Genomic DNA, 13482 nt, shown 5'->3' with positions numbered 1-13482 from the left:
CTAAGCAAATATTATTTGTCATAAGAAATCTATGATTTACATTTTATTTATCTAATTTTCTTTTTAGATTTTATTTCATGTTATTTTATGGCTTGTTTAATTTTAATGATATCTAACGGGATTTGTTTGCTGTCTCCATGTTGTGGGTTGCTTAGCTGTTGCATTAAAGTACAAAGCAACAATGTATGTTTAATGTACATAAATTGCTTTCAATAATTTGTTCTTTGCTCTACTTACATTTTTAGATTTGATGGGTTTTATCTATCCGCAACAACTGTTGTAGACAGCATCTTTAATTGATCTTATTTAATGTTATTTCATGGTCTTCAACTCTTTTAACTGGCTGAAGTGCATGGAAAGTTGATAGTCAATAAGCACAAAGATTGCATGTGATATAATGCATTCGTACAAAATCTCTTTGACGCCTATTTTATCGAAGGCTCTGATAGCTGGAGCATGACTTCAATCCATCATGAAAACCAGCCAGTAGAAGCTAAAGGGTGCACTATCATCATCTGATGACAAAGGATCCATTCAGAGTAGTGAATGGCTCTAAGCAGGAAGAACCAGCCACATCATTAACTGTTTTATTTCTTACCTAAATTTATCAAAATCAGTTATTGCAGTTGATGAGTTACGGTATTAATGTATTTTCGCTGCTGGTATTACAATTTAAATATGATTAGAAATAACTTTGTTTAATGATTTATTTATACAGAATGAAAACATTTAACCAATACTCAATGCCATGTTATCGAATATTGTGAATTAACTAAACAATTCTTTCAAATTCAATTTTTTTTTAAAACATGACTTACCTTAACAATGTCTGTGAAAAGTATTTCAGTGTATTTGCTATATCAGTTCCAGATGGGACAGGATAAATGTTATGAAGAACACGATTGTGGTATTCTTGTAAATAACGAACCTTAGATGCAACTGAATAAGTGAGAATTTTGGAAAATGTCAGTTCTTTTAATATACAGTATTAGTCACAAAATATTTTAAAAAGCTTCAAAAACTATCATTCCGGGCAAACATAAATAATAGGTTTCTTTTTTTCTTTTAACCTTTTTTTCATGTAATACTTTTCAGATATTTTCTGGATTATGGCTTCAGGAACATGGTCACCTCGTACCTAACTCAAGTAATTACACTTCACATGGCATCTAACTCCAAGATGATTTACAAAAAGGGTGCAATTATCTTTGTTCATGTCCAAACTCATGCTTCCCCCACAATTGAAGGATAGCAATTAGGAATGACCATTGTCCGTGCTTTCTCCTATTTTTGACCAGTAAAGGCAAAATTATAATATTGCTCTGCAGGTGAGATTTGCAAACTCAGACAAGACTATGTAGAGCCAAGGATCTACCTTGTCTATGCTGCTCAACAGAACAGCAGATACTCATAGAAACATAAAAACATAGAAAATAGGAGCAGGAGGAGGCCATTTGGCCCTTCGAGCCATTCATTGTGATCATGGGTGATCATCCACAATTATTAACCCGTGCCTGCCTTCTCCCCATATCCCTTGATTCCACTAGCCCCTAGAGATCTATCTAACTCTCTCTTAAATCCATCCAGTGATTTGGCCTCCACTGCCCTCTGTGGCAGAGAATTCCACAAATTCACAACTCTGGGTGCAAAAGTTATTCTCACATCAGTTTTAAATGGCCTCCCCTTTATTCTAAGACTGTGGCCCCTGGCTCTGGACTCGCCCAACATTGGGAACATTTTTCCTGCATCTAGCTTGTCCAGTCCTTTTATAATTATTTATGTTTCTATAAGATCCCCTCTCATCCTTCTAAACTCCAGTGAATACAAGCCTAGTCTTTTCAATCTTTCCTAATATGACAGCCCCGCCATCCCAGGGATCAATCTCGTGAACCTACGTTGCACAGGTGGTGAGATGGGGTTACCTATTGAAAGATAGATACAAGCACAAAATCTATTTGTGCTGCCATGGTGCTAATGATCATTTTAAGGATTTTTTTTATCTACACCAATGTATCAAAAAAAGTCTATAGGTCTTATTCAGTAAGGTCATCATTATAGGTCATCATTCAGTAAAGAAATAAAGTACATTGAAGATTATAATGTACATGACAACAATTTTATCCACAATACATCAAGACCGCGTAACCATACCTCATCTCCCAAAGGTTCAGCTCTTATGTTTTTTTTCCCATGGAAATATAAATGCAAAATGAGATTGCAAGCAGTACCAAGGCATTAAGCATAAATTATAAGTATCAAACTGTGAAAGATTTACACTAAAATGATTGTCTATCATTGTTTATATTTAGTGACTGATATAAACAAGGCTTGCACAAGGGGTGCGGCCCTGTGTGGGTGCAGCCCTGTCGAGGGAAGTGCCCTGTGAGAAAAGTGCGAGTCTTCCCTGTGAGAAAAGTGCGGGTCTTTGGCTGCGAGTCTTCGGTGAGGAGGCTGAGGTGAGGAGGATACGCTTGTTTTTAAGCCTGATTTGTTTTTGACACTAAAGTAATGGCGGACAAGTTGGTGCAGTGTGTTTCCTGCAGGATGTGGGAAGGTAGGGACTCAGCTGGAGCTTCTGGGAGCTACACCTGCAAGAACTGTGTCCAGGTGCAGCTCCTGAATGGACGTGTGGTGGAGTTGGAAAAGCAGCTGGATGACCTCAGGGCCATCCGGGAATGCGAGAGTTTCCTGGACAGGACCTACTGTGAAGCTGTCACGCCAAGGGTCCAGGTCGAGCGAAGGTGCGAGACCGTTTCAAAGGGGAGTAAACATGGACTACATGAGACCCGGTGGCGCAGCGGTAGAGTTGCTGCCTTACAGGCATGGTGGCGCAGCGGTAGAGCTGCTGCCTTACAGCGAATGCAGCGCCGGAGACTCAGGTTCGATCCTGACTACGGGCGCCGTCTGTACGGAGTTTGTACGGTCTCCCCGTGACCTGCATGGGTTTTCTCCGAGATCTTCGGTTTCCTCCCACACTCCAAAGACGTACAGGTATGTAGGTTAATTGGCTGGGCAAATGTAAAAATTGTCCCTAGTGTGTGTAGGATAGTGTTAATGTGCGGGGATCACTGGGCGACGCGGCCCCAGTGGTATCCGTGCTGTATCTCTAAAAAAAAAATTTTTTATTAAAATAAAATGTTTTAAAAAACCCCGGTGGCTGTGCCTATTGCAAACAGGTACACCCTCTTGGGAGCTGTCGGGGCAGAAGACACTTCCAGTCCGAGCGGCGGACATGTCGGTGGCTCTAATACAAGCAAGGAGACCCGACCAGGGAGACCGAAATCGGGAAGAGCCATAGTAGTGGGTGACTCCATTATCCAAGGTACGGACAGTAGATTCTGTGGCGGCAGGCGGGACTTGATGATGGTCTGTTGCCTCCCTGGTGCCAGGGTTCAAGACATCACAGACCGGCTTCAGAACATCCTAGCGAGGGAAGGCGACCAACCGGAAGTAGTTGTGCACGTGAGCATGAACGACGTTGGGAGGAAGAGGAAGGAGATACTGCAACGTGAGTTTAGAGAGTTGGGAAGAAGACTGAGAAGTAGGACGTCGAGGGTGGTTATCTCTGGACTGCTGCCTGTACCTCGTGCTGGTGAGGGGAGGAACAGAGAGATTGGGGATATGAATGTATGGCTGTGGGATTGGTGCAGGGAGCAGGGATTTAGATTTCTAGACCACTGGGATCTCTTCTGGGGTAGGGGTGACATGTACAAAAGGGACGGGTTACACCTAAACAGCAGGGGACCAACATTCTGGCAGGCAGGTTTGCTAGTGCTACACGTGTTGGTTTAAACTAAGTAGTGGGGGGGAGGGGTTGACAAATTGGGAATATGAAGATGGAGTTAAAGGGGAAGCGAATACAGGAGAAATTGCAAATACTTCGCGCATTTAAATACAACACTTTAACTTTGGTATTCACCTCCCCTCTCACACACAATACGGGGAGAAAAGATGAGGTACGAAGGTAAGCTGGCCAATAATATAAAGGAGGATAGTAAAAGCTTCTTTAGGTATGTGAAGAGGAAAAAAATAATTAAGGCAAATGTGGGTCCCTTGAAGACAGAAGCAGGGGAATTTATTACAGGGAACAAGGAAATGGCAGACGAGTGGAACCGGTACTTTGGATCTGTCTTCACTAAGGAAGATACAAACAATCTCCCAGATGTTCTAGTGGCCAGAGATCCTAGGGTGACGGAGAAACTGAAGGAAATTCACATTAGGCAGGAAATGGTGTTGGGTAGACTGACGGGACTGAAGGCTGATAAATCCCCAGGGCCTGATGGTCTGCATCCCAGGGTACTTAAGGAGATGGCTCTAGAAATCATGGATACATTGGTGATCATTTTCCAATGTTCTATAGATTCAGGATCAGTTCCTGTGGATTAGCTAATGTTATCCCACTTTTTAAGAAAGGAGGGAGAGTGAAAACAGGAAATTATAGACCAGTTAGTCTGACATCAGTGGTGGGGAAGATGCTGGAGTGAATTATAAAAGACAAAATTGCGGAGCATTTGGATAGCAGTAACAGGATTGTTCCGAGTCAGCATGGATTTACGAAGGGGAAATCATGCTTGACTAACCTTCTGGAATTTTTTGAGGATGTAACTAGGAAAATGGACAGGGGAGAGGCAAATTTGCAGATGGCACAAAGCTGGGGGGCAGTGTGAACTGTGAGGAAGATGCTATTGTAAAGGAGAAAAGGGGATTTAAGGTTTAAGGTGTATGTGACCAAATGCTACATGAAGATGAACTGTCACTAAATTAGAATGCATACCTCAGATGCCTGTAAGTCTACCTCTGTGTAGATGCCGGCTTGAGATTGCAGAAGGGGTGTTGTAATTTTACAAAGGACAGGAAACGGATACAAAGGAAGCCCCCAGGAAGTTGTGTTTATGTTAATAGACTGAATTAATGACCTCAGACAATGGCCAGTGATAGTGGGTGATGATTCATTGAACTCCTATCCTCTTGAGTTAGATGTGGCCCTTGTGGCTAAAGGGATCAGGGGGTATGGAGAGAAGGCAGGTACGGGATACTGAGTTGGATGATCAGCCATGATCATATTGAATGGCGGTGCAGTCTCGAAGGGCCGAATGGCCTACTCCTGCACCTATTTTCTATGTTTCTATGCAAGACCACCTGTGTGGGGTGTCTGGTTCTGTTATGATTTCTAAAAACCCATTGTATTTGGTGTATAAAAAGGTTGCTGAAACACTCTGAACGGGAGTGGGGTCTTCGAGTGACTGCTAGTATGCAAGCATACTAGTTGCAGCTCTCCCACTCCCGCTGGCGTAATAAAGACTCTAATGTTTTACCACTTTATGGTATTGTTGTCTGTCTATTAGAATCGAACTTTAACACTATGAGGTTGCAGGGTGACTTGGACAGGCTGTGTGAGTGGGCGGATGCATGGCAGATGCAGTTTAATGTGGATAAGTGTGAGGTTATCCACTTTGGTGGTAAGAATAGGAAGGCAGATTATTATCTGAATGGTGTCAAGTTAGGAAAAGGGAACGTACAATGAGATCTGGGTGTCCTAGTGCATCAGTCACTGAAAGGAAGCATGCAGATACAGCAGGCAGTGAAGAAAGCCAATGGAATGTTGGCCTTCATAACAAGAGGAGTTGAGTATAGGAGCAAAGAGGTCCTTCTGCAGTTGTACAGGGCCCTAGTGAGACCGCACCTGGAGTACTGTGTGCAGTTTTGGTCTCCAAATTTGAGGAAGGATATTCTTGCTATTGAGGGCGTGCAACGTAGGTTTACTAGGTTAATTTCCTGGAATGGCGGGACTGTCGTATGTTGAAAGACTGGAGCGACTAGGCTTATATACACTGGAATTTAGAAGGATGAGAGGGGATCTTATTGAAACATATAAGATTATTAAGGGGTTGGACACGTTAGAGGAAGGAAACATGTTCCCAATGTTGGGGGAGTCCAGAACCAGGGGCCACAGTTTAAGAATAAGGGTAGGCCATTTAGAACAGAGATGAGGAAAAACTTTTTCAGTCAGAGAGTTGTAAATCTGTGGAATTCTCTGCCTCAGAAGGCAGTGGAGGCCAGTTCTCTGAATGCTTTCAAGAGAGAGCTAGATAGAGCTCTTAATGATATAACGGAGTCAGGGAATATGGGGAGAAGGCAGGAACAGGATACTGATTGAGAATGATCAGCCATGATCACATTGAATGGTGGTGCTGGCTTGAAGGGCCGAATGGCCTGATCCTGCACCTATTGTCTATTGTCTATCCAACTTTTGTTTACTGAATGTGTATTTTAGTTTGAAACTCCCATGTCAATGTGTCCCTATGAAATTTCACAATTATCACATTTCCTCAGTCATTGACTGTCCCATCACATTCACTGATTTGGTAAGTTTCCTGAATGATAATCTTAATAGTGTACAGAAATTAGGGGCTTTGACTTACTGGCAGCTTTTAACTGACATTGGCCAATTTATTCTGCCCCAATACTGGCATCACCTAAGAATGTCAAAAATTACCTACTTTTGCCAAAAAGCAAGATAAATCCCGACCAGCACATGCCCACTTCATTTCCCTAGTCCCAAGCATCAGGAACACACCTGTAGGTTGTTATTGTATACAAGGTGTTCAACAGAAAGATATTAACCAATAAGCTGTTCAGCCAGCCTTCTGAAGAAGGGTCTCGACCCAAAACGTCAACCATTCCTTCCCTCCAGAGATGCTGCCTCCAGCTTTTTGTGTCTATCAACAACTTAGGTTCCCCTCATGGCTCTTCAGATCAAGTCAGCATTTGGCAAAATGTGATAACAAGCAACCTCAATAAAACTGAAGCCAAGGCGGCACGGTAGCGCAGCGGTAGAGTTGCTGCTTTACAGCGAATGCAGTGCCGGAGACTCAGGTTCGATCCTGACTACGGGTGCTGCACTGTAAGGAGTTTGTACGTTCTCCCCGTGACCTGCGTGGGTTTTCTCCGAGATCTTCGGTTTCCTCCCACACTCCAAAGACGCACAGGTATGTAGGTTAATTGGCTGGGTAAATGTAAAAATTGTCCCTAATGGGTGTAGGATAGTGTTAATGTACGGGGATCGCTGGGCGGCACGGACTTGGTGGGCCGAAAAGGCCTGTTTCCGGCTGTATATATATGATATGATATGATGATATGATATCAGGGAGAAATTCTCCAGTGCTAAAATTATAGCTGGCACAATGGAACATGGCTGTTGTCTTTGGAGGTGAATCATCTCAACCCCAGCGTGTCAATATAAATTTATCTTTGTCTTTGACCATGTACTTTGTGGCAAATAAGTACAATATAGGCTCTTGGAGTTGCATCTCGAAAAACCTTCAACACATCACAGACACATATCACAGACCTCTGAACTCAACAAAAAAAATCATCAAATGTGTAAGAAGGAACTGCAGATGCTGGTTTAAATCGAAGATAGACACAAAAAGTTGGAGTAACTCAACGGGACAGGCAGCATCTCTGGAGAAAAGGAATGGGTGACGTTTCGGGTCGAGACCCTTCTTCAAAATTCACCAATATTGATAATAGATTTATCCATTCTGAAGAAGGATTCCAACCCAAACTGTCACCTATTCCTTTTCTCCAGAAATGCTGCCTTACCCGCTGAGTTACTCCAGCTTTTTGTGTCAACATTGGAGTAAACCAGCATCTGCAGTTTGAACAAGGGTCTGGACCCGAAACTTCACCTATTCCTTCTCTCTGGAGATGCTGCCTGTCCAGCTGAGTTACTCCAGCTTTTTGTGTCTATCGGCAGTTCCTTTCTGCATAATGAGCCAGAATTGACCAGTTCTGAAGAAAAGTCATCAACCTGTAGCATAATTCCACTCTCTCCATAGAGCTGTATTTTCAACAGTCTCTTTTATTTCAGATTTTCAGCAACTGCATTATTTAGTATCACAATTTCTGCATTTTTTTTAGATGAGGGATGGGATGATTTCTCACCACTTCGACCTCATTGATCTTCCTCTATTTCCAAGCAGATCAGCTACAATTAACAAATCTATAACCCCACTCTCAGCTAATCTGAAAAGTTAACTATCTCCTTCTCCACAGATGAAACAGATCGGCTAAGTATTTTCTGTTTTTCCTGTTTCTATATAAACTTCCAGCACAACTATCTCCGGGTCTTCTGAGGTTGAACACCAAATGTCAGCCTGCATCCTTGGAAGGATATTTCTTAAACATCTTTATAAATTACATCAAACAGTATCACACAAGAACAGGGCCTTTGGCCCACAACGTCTATGCCGAACAAGATACCAAGATCATCTGTTATCAATTATGTGTTTGTGAAAAAGATACCCCCTTCTCAAGATATCCTAAAGAATAAAGCAACAAAGCAATGTTAGATATCTTTTGGCTGGAAAATTTACTAATTTTTGTTTATTTTATTTTATTTGAAAATTAACAACTGCCATTGTGCAAAACATGTCAAACCATTGTCAGCGACATGATTCTTTCAGCGTCACTGATCATGAATGAGTGAATACATTTATTGGCCAAGTATGTACACATACAAGGAATGGGCCTTGGTGCTCCGCTCGCAAGTAACAACACGAACATAGAAACATAGAAAATAGGTGCAGGAGGAGGCCATTCAGCCCTTCGAGCCAGCACCACATATAGTAAACAATTAAGAATTAACAATAAAACACCTGTGAGCTTGGCACCTAATTGTGCTGTTTGCTTCACTAGAGTTTTCTGTCACATTATACAAGGACTATCTGATTTTTTTAATATCGACTTTCACAAAAGCACAAAGGAATGTAATTTATAATAGTCAAAACATTGTTTTAGTTCTCCCAATCTATATATTCCCGGCTGGCAACAGGTCCATGGGTCATCAGTTGGGTGAGGGTTGCCGAGAGGTTTACAAGAGGTTTGGACCCAACCAAGGGTCGTCTAGTAGCTTTTAAAAATCAAATATTGGAACATAGAACAGGACAGCACAGCTTCACGATGCCAAGTTAAACTAATCTCATCCACCTGAAAGTGATCCATGTCCCTCCATTCCCTGCATATCAGGTGCATCTTCTGACTACAATTGTTGATGATCACTGCAGTGATGATCTGAGTAGGTGAATGATCCGAGAGGACATACGTTTAAGTTGAAGGGGAAAAGATTTAATAGGAATCTGAGGGGTCACTTTTTCACACAAAGGGTGGTGGGTGTATGGAACAAGCTGCCAGAGGAGGTAGTTGAGGCAGGGACTATCCCAACATTTAAGAAGCAGTTAGACAGGTACATGGATAGGACAGGTTTGGAGGGATATGGACCAAATGCTGGCAGGTGGGACTAGTGTAGCTGGGACATGTTGGACGGTGTGGGCAAGTTGGGCCGAAGGGCCTGTTTCCACGCTGTATCACTCTATGACTCTAATAGAGTTTCAAAATTAATTTCAAATAGTACCATAGCAACAGGTTAATCCAAAAACAGGATTCTCAAAAAGAGAGCCATTTGTGTGAATGTTAAATAACTAGCGTTAACACACATTATGATAGGCAATTTAGACAATTTAAAGAATTAGTTTATTTCTTTCTCCGTCATTAATTTGATTCTCGGTGATCACCTTTGCTGATCAAATGTGAAAATTAAACAGTTTGCTGGAGACTTTTGCAGTCATGCACCTTAATGCTGATCACTTCTTTACACCTCACTATTGAGGATCGCTGACCTTGGCAATCAAATCTGTTCCAGAACAGCTGAGGATGAGAATATTTAAGGTTGTCATCCTAATTCTTCCTCCGCTTTCAAGATCAAGTGCTATATTCAATGTTATTTAACATTTATTAATAATAATACATTCAATATTATTTTCCTTTGCTTGTTTAAATTCCTGGCGTGTTGTTCAAATAAGATGCAAGGTTTATATATGGGCAGGAGCCATTGGGTTTAGTGGGATGGCAGATTATGCAGCACAATTCTACCGTGAAGTCCCTCACCCGCCTACAAGTGTTCTGCTGTTAGACACCAAAAGCTGAGACCCTTCCAAGGGTCTCGACCCGAAAAGTCACCCTATTCATTTCCTCCACCGAGGCTGTCTGACCCCTCTGAGTTACTCCAGCATTTTGTGCCGATCTTTGGTTTAAACCGGCACCTGCAGTTCTTTGCTACACACAGTGTTGTTCTGCTGTTGCTGTGCAAGCTCTTATACTCACATTGCTCGGCCTTGGTGGACATTTTTTCCTCTCTCAATGGCGCCTGGCACCAGCATCAAATGCGACACAGAGCGGGCATCTTCCAGAGATGCGGCGGGCAGCGCATGTGCGGATACAGGGCTTGGCTGCTCCGCCTGTGGACCAGGACGCTGTTGCTGTTGCTGTTGCTATTGCTGCTGTTGCTGCTGCTGCCACTGCCACAGTAACGTCCAATGACCACTATTAACACACATTGCAATAGCCCGACCTGCGATCTTAATAAATAGTTCACTCCTTACTCGTATCATTAATTTGGTTCTCTGCGATCATCTTTGTTGATCAAATGTGAAAAAATAAACAGTTTTTTTTTTAAACTGCATTCTCTGAATGCATTCAAGAGAGAGCTGGATAGAGCTCTTAAGGATAGTGGAGTCAGGGGAGAAGGCAGGAATGGGGTACTGATTGAGAATGATCAGCCATGATCACATTGAATGGCGGTGCTGGCTCGAAGGGCCGAATGGCCTCCTCCTGCACCTTGTCCATTGAAATGTGCAGGAAGGAACTGCAAATGCTGGTATCAACCGAAGATGGACACAAAAAGCTGGAGTAACTCAGCGGGTCAGGCAGCATCTCTGGAGAGAAGGAATGGGTGACGTTTCGGGTCGAGACCCTTCTTTCAGAATGAAATGTCTGGAGATGCCTCCCCCATGCCCTGCACTCACCCCACTCCGCAACCTGCAGAGACCAACTGCAGAAATTAAACCAAACTGCAATCATCTCACACGTTACTTAGATTTACACGTGGCTTCAGTTGGACTAATGTGAGTCGGTTTCCACTACGGGTGTGAGTTTATAAGGGATTGTACTCCATAGGTACGGAATAGTCATAATAAATTTTCATTCAGACTGACCTTTGGATCTTTCTAGGAAGAGTAATTGCGCGTTCAGAAAACAAGGAACATGAGTTTCAGTCGAAGATAGACACAAAATGCTGGAGTAACTCAACGGGACAGGCAGCATCTCTGGGGGGGGGGGGAAGGAATGGGTGACGTTTCGGGTCGAGCCCCTTCTTTCCTACACATGAATGTTAATGATGTCTTTCGTCTCCTCGGGATAGCCAATACTCTAGATCAGGGTAATCTGCACAAAGCATCTTTGAAGAAGGGTCCCGACTGGAAGCCTCATCAACATATATCTAACAAGATGATAATCATTCAATGTGTAGGATCTTCATTTTACAAAATTTGTAACATAATAAACAATGTAAACAAACATATTGAGAATAACATAATGTTCGCGAAGTATAAAGAAGTCAATAAGTGTAGAATACAATACAATACATATCACTTTAGTTTAGTTGCAATTATAATTACATACATGTTAATTAATATATTATTATAATATTAAATATTATTTCAATACACATTGAAATGGACTTTGGAAGTAATTGTGCTCCATATTGTTTATGCAGCTCTTGAACACAACTTTAATTTTTTTTTAATCAAAAAAATAAATTGCAAATGCAAGTTAGTTTTAGTACAACTAAAATGCTTGTAATATAAATACTGAAGATTATGAAAAAATAGATTGCAATAAATGAAAACATTGAACGGAAAATATTACAAGTAGTCAGTACAACAAATGCTTTCAATAGAAATTATATTAAACAAATTCTCTCGGCAGCTGCACAGCACGTATAAGATTGTGGGCAATGATTTCTTGTGCCTATCTTCGTGGACAGCGTTCATTAATTTTATTCCAAAAGTTAATTAAACCCATTTAGAAGGGTATGCATTTGTGGGTGTTTTATTTAAAAGTATGTTAATAAACATTTTTTTGTAAATGAATCTATTAAACTGAACAATGTACTGTACATAAAATGTAGATGTTTTATTTTAAAGACACAAAATACTGGAGCGGGACACGCAGCATCTCTGGATAGAAGGAATGGGTGAAGTTTCGGGTCAAGACCCTTCTTCAGACTGAGAGTCAGGGGAGAGGGAGACACGGAGATAAGGATTCAGGTTTATAATTATTATATACATTTTAATTAGCACATTACCTGGAATGTACTGTTCCTCCTAGACAAGGGAAATGTCCGACATAAATGTCTGACTGACTTCTCTGTTATTGTATTGTGAGTTAAAAGTAAATATGTAGCATGAAGTAATGACATTCTAAGTCATTCTCGCAAATCCTTTGTGGATCACTGGTGTGGGGTCACTGACAGGGAAGGTTTTAATTAAAAATCTATTTTATGTTCAGTGTTATAAGTTGCAGCTACTGCATAATATTAGCTGTGCAAACACCTCTCGATATCAGTAACTCCAAGGTTCCCAATTTTGTCAAACAAAGTAGCCTTGTGTAATTTTAATCTTCAAATAGATTCATCTAAATGTCTGGCAGCTATGTATGCACCTCTTTCAGATTTATAAATACATTTTTTGTAGTGCCCCTGTTGTCTGAAATACCTGCTGAGTTTATATAAATTAACATAAAACCCCAGAGCTAAGGGAAATAGATGTAATGGTGCATTGAATTTTTTACTCACAATAAGGCATAAGATCATTTTAAAGAAGCTGGGGAAGAGTAAAAGATATACTACCTGTGACTGAACTCAATTATTGTAAAATGACATCTTGCAAAGATGTCTTGGTATTATTTCCTATAATATTGTAAAATGAATGCCCTGTATATATAATGTAAATTGTACAGCTACAACTTGAATGTAGTTTAAACTACATTATGAATATATCAATTGGAATCATATTTGAATTTCCTGGTAACTATTTCATATGTGTCTGTATATATTATGATACTCATGTCATAGAAAAAGTATGTTTGTTCAAGAAAGCACTCATGAAAAATTAACTGGTTAAAAATGTAGCAGTACAGGATTACTCCTATTGGTAAAAATTAACATTGATACAATGTAGTAACTTTATAATCTTTGTTCTGACTTGACGATGCAGTATATTATAATAATAATAATAATAATAATGCATTACATTTATATAGCGCTTTTCATATACTCAAAGACGCTTTACAGGGATTTAGAGAACATAGGGAAGTGAATAAATAGATAAATAAGTAAACGAACAGAGAAAGGAGACAGAAGGTGAGGTGACCTTCAGTGGTTGAAGGCAGTACTGAACAGGTGAGACTTCAGTGATGTTTTGAATGTGGTGAGTGTGGAGGAGTCTCTGACGGTTTGGGGTAGTGAGTTCCATAGGGTGGGAGCAGCGATGGAGAAAGCCCTGTCCCCCCAGGATCTGAGTTTGGTCCGGATGTGGGGGGATAGGAGATTGGCAGCAGCAGAGCGGAGGGTGCAGGTGGGAG

At 41.2% G+C, this 13482-nt stretch overlaps 1 protein-coding gene across 3 annotated transcripts in view; it reads right to left on the bottom strand.

Moving 5' to 3' along the window:
* The window catches only part of unc79 (unc-79 homolog, NALCN channel complex subunit), a 159862-nt gene extending 149613 nt beyond the window's left edge, over positions 1-10249 (bottom strand). For 2 of the 3 annotated variants that reach the window (XM_078406800.1, XM_078406802.1), the window contains exons 1-2: positions 10165-10249; positions 819-939 (exon numbers count right to left, since the gene is read on the bottom strand). In XM_078406800.1, the coding sequence (XP_078262926.1) occupies positions 819-939; positions 10165-10186 (143 nt within the window). In that variant the 5' untranslated portion in view covers positions 10187-10249. The remainder of the gene's footprint in view (positions 1-818; positions 940-10164) is intronic. The other variant, XM_078406803.1, reaches the window with a different exon arrangement.
* Between the last annotated feature and the right edge of the window lie 3233 nt (positions 10250-13482).

This window comes from Rhinoraja longicauda, chromosome 10 (assembly GCF_053455715.1).
Source record: "Rhinoraja longicauda isolate Sanriku21f chromosome 10, sRhiLon1.1, whole genome shotgun sequence".
Classification (NCBI taxonomy): domain Eukaryota; kingdom Metazoa; phylum Chordata; class Chondrichthyes; order Rajiformes; family Arhynchobatidae; genus Rhinoraja; species Rhinoraja longicauda.
This window is presented reverse-complemented; position numbering and strand designations above follow the sequence as displayed.